The sequence below is a fragment of the Maylandia zebra genome, linkage group LG23, assembly GCF_041146795.1.
Source record: "Maylandia zebra isolate NMK-2024a linkage group LG23, Mzebra_GT3a, whole genome shotgun sequence".
Classification (NCBI taxonomy): Eukaryota; Metazoa; Chordata; class Actinopteri; order Cichliformes; family Cichlidae; genus Maylandia; species Maylandia zebra.
Window position 1 is genome coordinate 17,706,521 of NC_135188.1, and position 16,157 is coordinate 17,722,677.

The following is a 16,157-nucleotide window of genomic DNA, read 5'->3' on the forward strand; positions in this document are numbered from 1 at the left end:
ATCAAAATCATTAAAATCAATTTGGGTTCGAAGCTTTAGTTACAGTAAGCATGAAGGCACAGGGAGAAGTGGTACTGTAACAGGATGTCAGGGGTAAAAAATGAAAAAGGCTTTAATTAGTGCTCCATGTTACATAATGGCCATAAAAGACTAAATATGTGCAATATTTTTCTCTTAAATTTACGGAACTGTGGATTTAATGTAGCTAGTAATGATAATGGTGTGATTATTAATGTTTCTGTTATGGTACTATAGCAGTATTCATGAGTTAACAGATACTCTGTCCTGTGTTTGCTACTTTTGTTGTGTCTCCTGTTTTTCCTTATTTGTCTCCTTTTAACGGCTCATTTGTTGTCCCACCCAGAGTTTTGTTTCAATACCTCCACCTAACATGAACTTCAGGTATGGAATGAGGGCAAATAGAACATTGCAGGTTACTTACCAGATAGCGAGGCAAACTGGCGGTGAAGCTGCTCTATGATGTCTACGGCCAGCAGGGGCCTGATGTCCTGCTGCATGATCTCATCTGAAAGGAGGCAAAAAACGGTAAATTATCCATGGATCTATTTTGAAAAGACATTACAGATATCATATATCATATATCAGCTGCATATGATATAAAAGTATATTATACTACAATATAAAATCAAAAAGGCCACACATAAGACCAGTTGATCATTTAATCGGAGATCAAAGAAAACAGGCTAGAGTGCAGCACACAAAATCACGTTAGAGTATAAAGTTATAAAGCTATGAAGTAGCTATTTCATGGAGCACTGCAGAAAACCACAGTAAGATTTGGATGTCTGGTAGCCGTGCAGCTCAGTTGTAGCATTGCTAGCACAATTTTACTTACGTAAAATTAATTTTATATCAAATTAATTAATATTTATTAAAATGGACCCTAAAAACAAAACAGCCAAAAATGACTATTCTATTCTAGCAGATAACTCCGGAATAAAGATTTCCAGTCATGTCATGAATTGCAAGATGAGGAGCTAATACAGACTTCCGTATAAATTGAATAAAAAAGGCAAGCCTTTAGTTTGACTGATCAAAAGCTTAACCTTAGCTTAGCAGCTTAGCACACAAAATCACATTAGAGTATAAAGTTATAAAGTTATAAAGCTATGAAGTAGCTATTTCATGGAGCACTGCAGAAAACCACAGTAAGATTTGGATGTCTGGTAGCGTAGTTGCAACGTCTGGTAGCCGTTGCAACTACCAACTGTGACATGAGTTTGACAATAGCAAGGGCTAACTCACGTAAGCGCTCTGCAATTAGAGAATTACAATGGTGAGACCTGACAGGCTTGGCTAGCAAGCAGTTCTTTACCACTCTTGAGCACCTGAAGCTTCTCAGTAATCCTCTGAATAGACAGGCACCTAGCTCCATTTGTAATTCTTTGGTGATGTGGAATGGAAGCAGGCAACTAGAAACAATACAAGGAAAATACATCTATGCCATGCAGAGTCTGATTAACCAGGTTTTCATGATGCATTATGAATACTTCAGGAGTCTCCAATGTAAGTCGCAGAACAATTTAATGGGTATTTGTACCAATGAGAAATAGGGAAAGCAGACATTTCTACAGGTAGATATTATCACTCCAGTCCTGAATCTGTCATCTTACTGAAAGAATTTTCATCTTCAAACACACTGTGAGCCACGTTCAACCATTTCATTGTCATGGTCCTGGGCCATGTTGGCCCAGTATTCTTAGTTTTCATGTATTTTTGTATTTTGTTCCTTATTTAGGCCATGTTTCCTGAGTTGCCCTGGTGTGTTGTTCCCTAAGTGTTTTCCCTTCGTGACTCTTACCCCCTGTGTGCCCCTCTGTGTAGTCATGAGCCCTTGTCTCTCTTTGTGTTTATTCTATGTTTTCCCCAGCCCGTTATGTCTGTGTTTTCCCCGTGCTCTCTCTCCTCCTGTCTGAACCTCTGTACTTCCTGTTTTACTTTGCCCGTCTCCCGCCAGTGTGGTGTTCACTCCTGCCGTGTCTTGTTATGATTATCAGTGTCACCTGTGTTCCCCGTGTGCTCCCACTTCCCTCGTTAACCCTCTGTGTATTTATGTCTGCGTCTCCCTCAGTTCTGTGTCGTGTTCTCCCTCATGCTGTGTGTGATTCCCCTGTGTTCCTTGGTGAGCTTTGTTAGTTTTTCCCAGTTTAGTTTTGTATTTCCTGTCATCCTTTGTCAGCAATAAAGCTGCTTTTTGAGTTCATCCCCTGAGTCTGTGAGTTTTGCGATTGGGTCCTCATCCTGCCTGCCACACAGCGATCCATGACATTCATCCAGACAAGTTGCTTTCTGAGTTTAACTGCAGATACAGGTATGCATAATAAGGAAGTAAAAAGTAAACAAAACAGATACCACAGAAAGGCGTTGAGGCCAACAACAGATTTCACTCATTAATATAAAAAGTACAGTCCCTAGGCTGGACACTTTGTGACCTTACCTACAGAAGAGAGGTAAGCACGTATCAATATACGCACACATTTTTTCATAAAACATCAGTATATACCTCTGAACTTGAAGCACAAAAATCCTCTGATATGTTTTAAAGTTGAAAAATCTAAAGACATTGTTTTATAGAGAAAATTGATTGCAGGTAGCATAAACATTATTGGCCATTTCAAAGGTCAGCAGAATCAGTCAGGGGTTCAGAGACTAATAAGAAAGTATCTGTCTGCATTCATTTAGGAAAAAACAGACAAAATGGGGGCAGGAAGGTGTTATAATATAATTTGACACTGTTTTGTTTGATTTTTGTTATTTGATTTTCCGTATCTTTGACAATCTTCTCTACCTGTTGGACTTGTTAGGACGTGTAAGTGGAAAGGGGCATTGCTGCTGTACTCCAAATTCAATTTACAATAAAAACTGAATCAAAGCAGTTTATTGTTTAAGCTGACTGCCCTAAACTGGTGCTGGCTGAATGCTCAAACATGGACCTTAGGCTACTGAGCTATTTTCCCATACATTTCTGTTAGTACACCAGTATTATTGCTGATGTGAACCTAAAAACGTTTCACATAAAATATGCAAACTCAAAGAGAACTTGAATGATTTTTTACCAACAACTCAAGAAAAGAAAAGTGGATCTTGAGTAGAAAAAGTAGAACTTTACTCACAAATTACGCATCAAGTGACTTTTCGCCAACAAAGGTTTCCAGTAGCTAAAATGTACCAGCCAAGTGTATATTTACCAGTGATGTAAAATTGTCCCTTTGTGTAACATTTTATTGTATTTAGCATTAAGATAATATGTCTTGTGATGAATCAAAAAGAGCCAAGAATTAATCAGTTCGGGCCAAAATAGAATATGCAACTCTACTGAACATCTTTGCTATGAAATAGACTTAAAAGTCCATATTTTTGTGGTCTCTATACAGTAGGAGCTTTGTGTGATCTGCAGTTCAAAGCAATTGTTATTTATCTTATCTTGGGTTTTGGTTGAGTTCCTCAGTCTGAAACAAGCCATTTTAACATTTCATATCTTAACCCAACTGTCTTTTAATTAGCAGCCCCTCACAAAGGCTTAAAGAGTATGTGGGTGGGTCTTTTGTTCTCTCAGCCAGAGCTACAGTATGTGTTTGAGATGACCATATTAGGGATTCGTCATACAAATGTGATCCATATGCTTTGTATTATTATACGGTTTTTACTTTACAATATAAAGTACTTTGAAGCGGCTCCTGTTGTGATTTTGCACTATATGAATAAAACTGAATAGAATTCAGATGAATAAAGATTCAAACATAGAAGCAAAGCATTTAAAGCAATCTGAAGCCTTATAATTTAGACCAGCATTAATATGATCAAACAGCAGTGGAACAGTAATTATATGACAGACAAAAGCATACATGGCAGAACACATAATAATAGGCTGACTTTAGGGACCTTTATCTCCATTTTTCTTTGCACATCACATGTTCATCCTAAGCAGCCAGTTCTAAAGCTATCCATTTCTGACTGCTGTTCATATGACATTTATAAGGAACTGGAACAAAGCATTCTTAGACGAGGCTTTAAGGATATGTATTCCTGCTCTGGTTTAATGTTTATTATGGTTCTCCTGCAGGGTAAAGCTCTAAGTGCACTGTGCAGTGAACAAGCCTTTCTCTGTTACAGAGAATAAAGACATGCATTTACACTGACTGCACTTTATTACTCTGAAACATGCTTGGGTAGGTCTTGTGCTAGTGGGAGTGGGGACAGAAGCAGAAGAGCATAACAGCTGGTAGTGGACGCTAATGGAGGCATCATCAATGTACCTCTGTTGTTACTATCTGATTCTACTGACACACCAAGGATATTAAAAATTCAGCTTCTGTTACAGACGAGTGCATCCTGAAATGTTTTATAAGATTTTGTTGATTTTGCTAAGAACACACAACAATGTCTTCTTAAAACAAAACCTTGTCTTCGGAGTATCTAATATTTGCTATACTTGTGCAACTTGTGCAAACTGCTCTGGCTACATAAAACTAAACACTGTGTACTATCAATCCATCACTGTGACAAGTGTCTATTCTAAAACATTTTATAAAACAAACATCCAATGCAAACTTTTGCCCTGTGGTAAATTTAATATAGTGGTTGCACTGTTTAATATCATTTTAAATAAAAAAAACAAAGTTTTCAAGATCAGGTTAATTTTAAAAAAAAAAGTATAGGAAATTTTGTCTAAGAACATTCAGAACAGTAGTGTTATACAATCAGATCCAGGTCAGGCACCCGACGAGGGAGACTGTTCTGTATTGTTGGAACATCAAAGTAGAAAGGAGTGGTGAAGACAGATGTGATGCATGACCACTTCAAGGCTTGACAGAAAAGTGCTGTTTTTAGAAACTGAAGCAGTCCTGAGGAGACAAAGGGTACGTGCAGGAGGAACTCCTATAAGGACGCAATGAACTCTAATGGCACCAGTGAAATTCTTAATTTGGGAGATTAAGCTTGGACAACAACACGCAGGAACTAACAAAGTTTTCTGTAGATATGTTGAACTACTACAATTAAATGGTTCACTAGCATCTGTTTCTATGTTGGGCAGCAGCTCCTGTTCAATATGGCCAAAATTATAGCCCCATGAGGAAAGCTGCAAACCTTACAGCCCTACTTCAAAGGGTGGGACATTTTTTCAGTTTGACAAAGTCCTCATTGCGCCAGCAGCAAGTTAACAAAATATATTGTCAGTGCTCTGATGGAGATCAGATGGTGTTAGCAGTGTGTAAACAACAAGGCATATTCCAAGCAATTTTGATTTTTGGTTATATCTACACTCCCCTTTTACATCTAGTCCCACTGGTGCATGTAATAGATGTAGTATTTATTGTACTTTCTTCTTCTGTGTATGTAAGAACACAGTAAAGGTACAGTGACATCAGCGTCTTGTTCAACAAAACCAGGATAAAGGATATGACACCAAAGTCCTGAGGTTGGCAGACTGAACATGAACCATAATCAATGTAAGATAGTGCTGGAGTTATAATTTGAGCTGGCATAATGATCAAACCAAAACCTGTGTTTAAAGGATGGACGTTGCCTATTGATTTGAAAAATTAGCTTTTTAAACTGTAATGGGCTACCAACTAATTGTAACTACTACCAACTATTGTTGTTGTGGAGCTTAATGGGGACTATAATGTAGAAAATGAGCATAATGTTTTGTTCTCTATGAAGTGAAACTAGGGACTGATCTCATAACTCACCGGGAAAGTATTTACTGAGGGCATGGATCATGTTGTGTATTTTGGGTTATAACAGGACCCGTAGCGGTCATGCCCAGAGGCATTATGGGAAACCAGCTTTAGGCTGTCGCTCGGGCTAGCTCCATGTTAAGTTATGCCGTTATAATAAATACCTCAAGTTACGTCGTGGTCCGAGTATCATTGTTATACTAGTAACCCGGAGTGAAGATTTAACAAAAGTGGCGATGAGGACGTCTGGACCGACGCTGCAGTCCGCTTGGAGTTTTACACTTTTTTTTCCTGCTGATGCCTCGTACTGACTTGGTGTTAGACGGCGCCGGAGGGAGGAATGTACAGCGGACAGGACGACGAAGGCAGACTCCGTAAGTGACGCTAACCAAACGTAAACGGGAAAAAGAGACGTTACGAAAAGGAACAGTTGTGAGGGGAAGAGTGCCATTCAACCAGGGGCCGAGTAATGGCTGGAGTTACTGGCCCTATCGGTCCCTTCGACGAAAGCACGGAGCAATGGAGCTCATATACGGAGCGTTTTGGATATTTCGTTGCGGCTAACGACATACAGGATGCTAAACTGGTGCCCATTTTTTTGAGTGTGATAGGCCCAAAGACTTTTACCCTGCTAAGGAGCCTGCTACAGCCAGCAAAGCCAGGCAATAAAAGTTTCACAGAGATCGTGGACACACTGACCAAACACTTCTCGCCCAAGCCCCTCGTGATCGCTGAACGGTTCAGGTTTCACAAGCGAAACCAAGAAGAGGGTGAGTCTGTCACAATGTTCGTTGCATCGTTACGCAAATTAGCTGAACACTGTGAGTTTAAAGATGTTTTAAATGACACATTAAGAGACAGACTCGTGTGTGGTTTAAGAAATTAAGCTGCACAGAAGAAATTGCTCACGGAAAGTGACTTGACTCTTGAGAAGGCAATTAATATCAGTGTGACCATGGAAATGGCATCAAAAGAAGCCCATGCGCTACATGCTACAGACAGAGTACACAAACTAGACAATGGTAAAGCAAATGCACAGGGACCATGCTTCCGCTGTGGCAAGTTAGGACACCTTGCTAGTGATTGCTGGTGCAAAGAAATGGATTGCAACAACTGTGGAAAAAAAGGTCATGTAGCACAGGCATGCAGGAACAAAAGGTGCAAGGATAAGGACTCAAAGCCTGGAAATAAAAGAGGCACTGCAAGATTCAAAAAAGAAAGACATGTTCACACAGTTAAGCTTCATGAGGATAGAGCAAATGACTCCTCAGATGAAGAAGTGTTGTCTGCAATAAATACTGTGCGAATACTGAAGGTGGATGAAACCTCAGACGGCTTTTGGATCAAGCCCAAACTGGAGGGACATGTTGTAAAAATGCAGATTGACACTGGGTCAAAAGCATCACTAGTGTCATATAATGTCTATAGGACATGTCTGAAGCACCTTCCACTCAAACCCTCCGACACAGTATTTAAAGGATATACTGGACATCGAGTGCCTATGAAAGGAATGGCAGAGGTGACTGTTCAATACAATGGCCAAACTGCTAAGCTGCCTGTGTATGTTACGCAGAAGAACTGCCCTGCTATAATGGGACGTGTGTGGCTCAAAACAATCAGACTCAACTGGCAAGGAGTGAGAAAGCTGTCGCATGGTTCCTCTCAGCTACAGGCCATACTGGGAAAACACCAGGAGGTTTTTCGTGAGGAACTGGGCAGCATGAAAAAAATTACAGTGAAGCTGCATCTCAAGCCTGACTCCAAGCCAGTCTTTATGAAGGCTAGACCTGTGCCGTACGCCATTCGGCCCAAAGTGGAGTCTAATTTAGACGCATTGGTCAAGAATGGGGTTCTGGAGCCGGTTACGACCAGCGAGTGGGCCACGCCCATCGTTCCAGTTCCTAAAAAGGACGGCGGAATCCGGATCTGCGGAGACTTCAAGGTATCCGTGAATCCTGTATTAACAGCAGAGCAGTATCCCCTTCCGCTGATTGATGACTTATTTGCTGGTCTGAGTGGAGGACAAAAGTTCAGCAAAATAGATCTCAACCAAGCTTACCTGCAAATGCACGTTGAAGAGCAGTCACGTGACATGTTGACTATTAACACACATAAGGGACTTTTCAGATTTTGCAGGTTGCCTTTTGGCATCACATAAGCTCCAGCATTGTTTCAACGAGCGATTGATCAAATCCTGAGCGGATTACCTGGTGTGCAATGCTGTCTGGATGATATCCTGTGTACAGGAGCAGATGATGAAGAGCATCTGCGCAACTTGGATGCGACCCTTCAGAGGCTGAAGGAATACGGATTGAGCGTCCGTAAGGAGAAATGTGACTTTTTTCAGTCATCTGTGGAATATCTAGGGCACGTGATTGATGCAAATGGACTTCACACTGCACCTTCGAAGATCACAGCAATCGTGGATGCACCCCCACCACGACATGTCAGTCAGTTAAAGTCTTTCTTAGGGCTGTTGAACTACTACGGACGGTTCATACCCAACTTGGCATCACTCCTGAAACCACTGCACAACCTGCTACGCAAGGAAGAAACATGGGAGTGGACAGCAAGCTGCCAAGAGGCCTTTCAAAAGGCAAAGGATTCACTGACTGCATCTGAGGTGCTAACCCACTTCAATCCCAAGTTCCCAATTCAGCTTGCTTGTGATGCTTCTCCCTATGGGGTGGGGGCAGTGATTTCCCACATTCTCCCAAATGGCGAAGAAAGGCCAATTGCATTCGCATCAAGGACATTAAACACAGCAGAGTCCAACTATGCTCAGCTGGAACGAGAGGCACTGAGCATTGTATTCGGTGTTCGGAAATTCCACCAGTACCTGTACGGTAGGAAGTTTACACTGTTTACTGACCATAGGCCTCTCACAACCATCCTGGGACCCTATACAGGGATTCCATCTCTTGCTGCTTCACGTCTCCAGAGGTGGGCGTTGATATTGTCAGGACATTCTTATGACATCAAGTATCGCAAATCGGAGTCTCATTGCAATGCAGACGGGTTGTCCAGGTTACCCCTTCCTGTTAAAAAACCCGTCTCTGACACAGTTGAGATCCTCTACTTCAGGGAGGTAGGGACAGCACCTGTTTCGGCTGTGCAGGTGAAAAAGGCGTCCAGAAATGACCCTGTGTTGGCAGCAGTGCTGGACTGGATCATTAAGGGTCTGCCTGCAAGTAAGGGTGTAGACCTGAAGGCTTTCCTGGGAAAGTGGGCGGAGCTTCCTGTTCAGGCGGGATGTTTGCTGTGGGGGAGGAGAGTCATCATTCCCATGTCACTGCGACCAAAACTGTTGAAGCAACTGCATGCAGGACATAGTGGAATAGTGAGAATGAAGGAAATAGCGAGAAGCTATTTTTGGTGGCCAAATATGGACAAACAGATTGAGGAGATTGCTAAGAACTGCTCTTCGTGTCAGATGGTCCGGAACAACCCACCACTTGCTCCTCTTCATCCCTGGGAGTTCCCACAGGAGCCATGGCATTGGGTACACATTGACTTTGCAGGTCCATACGAGGACAAAATGTTTCTTGTAGCTGTTGATGCACACAGTAAATGGCCTGAAGTGACCATAATGAAATCAGCCACCACTGAAAAGACCATAGAAGCTCTAGGAGAAATGTTTAGTAGGTTTGGATCTCCTACTCAGATAGTCTCTGACAATGGACCTCAACTGGTTTCACAGGAAATGGAGGCTTTCCTACAGGCTAATGGAGTGCAGCACATTATGTCAGCTCCATACCATCCTGCAACGAATGGTCTTGCAGAAAGGTTTGTTCAGACAATGAAACATGCACTGAAAACATCACAAGGCCAAGGAGCACTGCATCAGAGACTGCACAAGTTTCTGCTTAACTACCGGAATAGTCCACATGCTACCACAAGGACATCTCCTGCCAACGCAATGTTCAAAAGAGATCTGCGCACTACCTTTGATCTTTTGAAACCCTCAACTGTGAAGGACACTGTACAAAAACAACAAGAGAAACAAATCAGGTACAGGGGTCAAAAGGTCAAGGACAGAGTCTTCAGCACCGGCGAGTCAGTGCAGGCCAGGAACTACCGAGGAGTACACAAGTAGGTTCCTGCAACTGTCATTGCTCAAACTGGTCCAGTTTCATATACAGTTCAGATGGCCGATGGAGTGTGGAGAAGACACGTGGATCAGCTACTCTGGTCCGCACCAGTGTCTGCAGCAGGGACTTGCGGAGATCTTGGAAATGCATCCATCGACTCGTCAGCCCTTTCACACACACAAGTAGAGAACTCCACCACATCAGGAACAGTAGTTCCACCTGTAAATGAGACTGTAAGAGAGACTGAGGCATCTTCGGTGTCAGGAACAAAGGCTCCACAAGAGAGCACACAGACTGACGTTACCACAGACCGCCGATACCCCAACAGAGAGCGGCGGCCTCCTGTTCGTCTGAGTTATTAAATGGCACCTGACCCAAATGAACGAGGCAGAATAATCCCCATGGGTCATGGGGGAGGTTGAGGTAGTCCACCCTCACTCCCCAAGATAGCAATTAAAAGAGTTGGTATTGTAACCTTACAGTTAATAAGAGGTGAAATGTTTGTGAGGCTATTACTGTCATGTGCCAGTGAAGACTGAAGTTTGTGAGTAGATCACCTGTTTATTTCGTAGTACATCCTTTGTAAGAGGGGAGGAGATGTTGTGTATTTTGGGTTATAACAGGACCTGTAGCGGTCATGCCCAGAGGCATTATGGGAAACCAGCTTTAGGCTGTCGCTCGGGCTAGCTCCATGTTAAGTTATGCCGTTATAATAAATACCTCAAGTTACGTCGTGGTCCGAGTATCATTGTTATACTAGTAACCCGGAGTGAAGATATAACAGATCACAGGACCTGTTTTTTCCGTAGACTTTCTTTTGCAAACAAACTGAGTCGCCCCCTGCTGGCCTGTAGAAGAACGCAGCTCCAAAGCACTTCTGTACTGAACTCACTGTTTTTTAAGCTATCTCCACTTTTCATATACAGTCTATGGATAAAACATCCATTTATTTTCCTAACCCCTCATCCAGTTCCAGGTCATCATGAGCACTGCACATGTCACTAGTAAATCCCACTGCTAGCTAAAATGTTTTAGAAATATTTCCCCATTCCAAGCAGTATTTTTTTGTAAGATCCCCTGACTATGCACTTTTGTTTGGTCAGCTATGGTCACACAGACCCAGAGGTCTTACCAAAGCAGGAAAAGACAAGCTTGACTTTGTCTGGAAAGGACTTGTCCAGTGTAATTCATGTCATTAAAGCCTTGATTACAGACAAAATGGCTTCTGTCCACTAACATATCTAAACTATGTTAAATGTTAACAATTCTTGTTAAAATACCAAAAAGACATGAAAGTGATCACAGCACTGAGTGAAGGAGTTTCAGTGTACCCAAAAGGTGGCCAGTAATTTCTCACACAGCCACAAAAATATGGAGCCAACACTATCACACACTGCTAGAATATACACACCTAGGCTGTGACCCTAATCCATCTGCTCTGAAAGGGATTAAACAGCATGCTCTCACACATTGTCACCACAGTCATGTGTGTTTCGTTTTGCACACTCCATGTTGTGTGCTGTTATGTTCGCCTTTTTTTATGATTAATGCGTTGGGCTGCCTAATAATAATGAACCACCTCTTTGCTAGATTCCCAGGAGGAATCTATGAGGATATTCACATTTCTTCTTTATATATCCATTACAGATCTTAAAGATCAGTACAGCTTAGCACAGCTGTTTAGTGACTCTGCTCCTATCTTTCAGAAACAAAGGACTAGAGTACCTATGGATAGCCAAATATAGTCATTAATATTTTGATACTGGCCTGAGACTTGGGAATCAAACCCACCTTTTAGCACCTGTTTCATAAATGTATGTTGTAATGGACAAACTGAATATACTAACTTTCCAAAATGTCTTTAGAATAACTACACCACCTTTTAATAATTATTAGTTCAAAAGAATCGGACTGAGGAGATTCTAATTCTTCAGGCTTTGTTTTTTAATAATGTCTACATTACTGTAGAATACTGTTGTTTTAGGAACTTTAGATTCTTTTCCATTGTGCATTTACCAGGAAGGTGTCTGAAAAGTAACACCAAACTGTCAGAGTCACAAAAACTATCTTCTTCAATAAAAAAAGCAGTTCTGCTCCGACCTCCATCGAGTCCTGTCCTCAAGATCATTGATTGTCCAGAGTCAACATTAAGAGAGAGGAGATGCATAAAAGCATTAAAATTATCTTGGAATAAGCTGCATGCCAAAGTAGTAAGGAGAAGTGGTGTTTTAAAGGCATTAATGTGGATTTAGTTGTATATTTCTCTTTATTCTTTCAAATTGATTAAGTCTTGTGTTTCGCTTGTGTTTAGCCTTCCTGCATGTGCTTTCTTAAGTTGCAGTGTGTAGTGCCAGCCTCGCCACAGTCAGTTTATAAAATAATCTAGTGTGTGTGCAGCTTGTTTTTGGTATTTCTTAGAACTCACCAGGAATTTTTTTTTCTGTTATGTTCCTCCACTCTCTTTGATTTTCCTGTGAGCTTACAGCACCATGGAGCCCTGGAATTGCAGCTGTCAGTGTTCCAGGTAAAACCACTTTGTAGCTCCTCTAATCTTAAAATAAAATGCCTTAAGCATTAGCACTTTTTTTTGGCATCACTGAACCTATGATTTACAGAAAAGAATGTTTTTTCTGAAAAGCTACAGGGTCTATTCTCCAAATGTTAGGTTTATATTGTTGATTGTCATTTATGCTTAGAAATATTTACTCATATATGCTTAGAGTTTTATCATCAATGTCATGTTGGTAGAGGTTTGCTCCTTAGCAGTCTGTGGAGACTCTGTGTGCCTCCCAGAGCACTCTGGCATGCACACACGTCTTAAGGTCAGGAGAGAGGTTATATCTGCTCTTACTGGTTTATGGTATAGGAGGACACCTACTCTGTATCTGGTTAAGTATAAGAGCCTATTGTTCAGATGTACCGCTAGACTCCTGGCACCAGCATTGGGGAGTCTTCACAGGGTCCCTCCCCCCCCCCCCCCCCCCCCCCCCCCCCCCCACACACACACACACACACACACACTTACACGACACACACCGACAAGGTATTCTTTGTCCACATGTATACCTATATGAAACGTCATATGTTAATGAACCTATGCATATTCATGTAACCACAATAAAAGGAGTGCTATGGGGAAGCTGGCTGAGAGTCTGACGGAGGTCAAGTGGGTGGAACGACACTTTGCTCCAGGCAGGCCTCCCTCATGCATGAGTAACACAAAGAACTTTGCCTACTTGTGTCTTGCTTTTGCTGTGTAATTAAATTGTCTTGAGCGTTCCAGCGAATAGGTTCAAGCTACAAACCTATCACCAAAAGCTTTGAATACTGAAGAAGAGAATCCAATGGCTGATTCTGAGAGGAGTAAAGTGGCAAAGTGCAGACAAATACTAATCCTGTAAGGCGTCCAGTGTGTGTGAAAATTACCTATTATGTTTTTGATGCTTTTCATCTCAAGACCTTCCTGGCAGGAGCACACACGCAGGAGAAAAAGTAAATCCTCCAAGAAAGACCAGCAATCCCATCAAATGACAATAAACTCATAGTATCCAAACCCAGTCAGACATCCAGTAACAAAACCCCGGTCTGTCAACAGCAGCTGCTTCTTCTTCATTATCCTCCTCATCATCATCTCAGGCTGTTCCAGACATCCAGACGAACAAATCTCCGTCTCTCTCTCTTTTCTTGCATTTCAGTCACACGCACTCACACACAGAGCCGGAGCAGTCCCGGAACTGTTTGTGTGTTACTGTTGTTAGGTTTGCCTGTGGTCAGTTTTTCCAGCTCCAGCTGTAGTAAAACAGCTCAGCTATGAGCAGTGAGCAGCCTATAAGAAGCCACAGAGAGAGGACGGGGTGGGAGCGTACGTCAGAAGAAAGAGACAGGAGGAACACAGAGGAAAATATAGAGTGGAGCTGCAGCTGTGTGTGTGTGTGTGTGTGTGTGTGTGTGTGTGTGTGTGTGTGTCAGAGAGACAGAATGTGTGTATGCATGTTGCCCTGATCATGTGTGCTTCATTTTTGCAGGCTCCATGTTCCTGCCACAGAATCTTTGTGCTGTTATGTCTGTGTCTCTTTTATGAGTCCTGAGTTATGTTGGGCTGCCAAATGTGGACAACATGTGGAAGTAAACATTATTACTGAAATACCTCTTTTGCTTGATTCCACTCAAGAGTAATCTGACACTAAAAAGATTTTTTTGACCCTGATCTTTCAGCGCAGTATTGGTTGTATTTATACACTCAGCATTTCGGACAGTTGTTTTTGTTGCCTTCCTAGAAACATGAATGTCTGGTTTGCCATATGTATTCACAGAGAAATTAGGTGTTCAATTAACTGTAGTGTTCACTGTTAAACTCTAGATATAGTTTTACACGAGTAAAGCAATAACTTTTACTTGTGTTGAGTTGGTAGCTGTTACAATCAAACTTCTAAACATAAGGCTGAAATTTTTTTTGATGTTTCTATAATCCATTTTGAGAGCTACATTTTTAATTCAATTTATGAAAATGAATGAAATACTGCTATTACACAAGCCAGAGCTAACTAGATTTGTTTGTTAAATAAACACTTATGGGACTGTATTAGATGAAAAATGAATAACTACTGATGGAATGAGGTTGTGATTTTGAGCTGGAGCACAGCGGGGCAGAGCTGGGAGTGTCTGCCCAAACGTGTGGAGAACCTCGAGGGTTGCTGGCTGTTCTAAGCAGTGGGGAACTTACTAGAGAGTCCAGAGTGTGGAGAACTAATCTCTGTAAATGTGAGGCGAAGGAATGTGGACTGAGGTGGAGCAGAGAGGACACTTGATGAAAGACTGCAGGTTTGGTGATCAGGGGCAGATGTGGACGAGATGATGTGTTTTAGTTTATTCTAATGTGCATTTTAACTTAACAATCTGTAATGAAGTAATCTCAATCTTGGTATCAATCCTGAAACAATGCACTGGATAAGCAGATTAGGTAGAAGGCAATGGACGGATCGATACATGCATGTACACAGAGATCGATGCGGCAGACACAAAGAGAAAACACGGAAGTGACATACTGACATCCACATACAGCAGGAACATAAAAACTGCACGTGCACACATAAACAAGTGCACATGTGAACTTGTACACATTGTTTTCAGCACAATGCCTGTTCAGTTGTTACATGTATTTTGTGACCTACTTCCTACAAGTGGATAAACATTACTGCATTCCCAGGCATGTCATTTGTGTGTGTGCGTTCATGATTCTTCCACATTGTACAAAGGTTCTCAAAAACAAGAAGTCTGAGCAAGGAAGTGAAAAAGCAGCACAGTCAGATTCAGATTCATTCAGATTGTGATACATGCTAGCCTCGGCTTTATGTTGATTCTGAAAAAAAAGAAGGGGAAAAAAGGAAAGTGTTCAAATGAAGCAGGTTAGAAAGGAAATAAGTAATCAGTGTTGGGGAGTAACGGAATACATGTACCGCCGTTACGTATTTAAAATACAAAATGTGAGTAACTGTGTTGCGTTACAGTTACCGTTTAAAAGGGTGGTATTCAGAATACAGTTACTTTGTTGAAATGAATGGATTACATGGCCGTATTTTCCTGTTTCATATGTTAGGCTATGCCCTCTCTATTTTTGGTTTCCCCACCGGTGGAAACCTAAACAAGACACGCATTAAGAGGGTCTAATGCCTGTGTCTCAATCTCGCGGCCCATGTCACCTCTATTTGCGGCCCGCATAATGACGTGAAGAAACATTTTTAAAAAATATTCACAAAATGATTTAATATGAAGGCAATAGGCAGGTTGTTACAGGCATAGCCCTAAAGAATGTAGCCTCATGGGCAGGGAGAATGGACTGCCATACCCGTTATGTGTCTGTGAGCGAAGGAGGGAGAAAAAGAGTCGAAAAGTACGAAATGTCACCGAGAAGAAACGGGAGATGGAAGATGGTCAATATAATATAACCACTGCAGCCAAAAAGAGTGCCTGACGAGCCCAGTTGTAAGTAAACTATTAAGAGTCGACTGTACACTGTGTTTGTCTTTACCTCCGAAACAATAAGTCCCGTTGGAGCAGCCTTTCAACGCCTCTCTCTGTCTCTCGCTGGCATAGTCGACCCAGACAACAAAGTAAAGCTATTTTTCGGCTACAAGCCCGACATGAACCCGACGTATTAGCCAGAGGTCCCTTTACTACGGTTCGGAGGTGTTTATTTAGTTTCCTATACAAGATCGCTGCAAAAAGTGCAGCCTTACCTAATGTCCACCCTACTGTTATTCATTTTATATTAAGAATTAAAAATCTATTTGGTATTGGTATGGCAAGTAACCTTCAGTAATAATAATAATTATTACTGAATAATAATAACACAGCAATAGTACAT

At 41.7% G+C, this 16,157-nt stretch overlaps 1 protein-coding gene across 8 annotated transcripts in view; it reads right to left on the reverse strand.

The window, feature by feature from the left end:
* mcf2l2 (MCF.2 cell line derived transforming sequence-like 2) overlaps positions 1-16,157 on the reverse strand; it is a 112,845-nt gene that overhangs the window by 81,796 nt on the left and 14,892 nt on the right. For 7 of the 8 annotated variants that reach the window (XM_004552944.5, XM_004552945.6, XM_004552943.5 and 4 more), the window contains exon 2: positions 443-526. In XM_004552944.5, the coding sequence (XP_004553001.1) occupies positions 443-526 (84 nt within the window). Of the gene's footprint in view, positions 1-442; positions 527-13,219; positions 13,599-16,157 lie in introns of those variants that run through there. The other variant, XM_076880643.1, reaches the window with a different exon arrangement.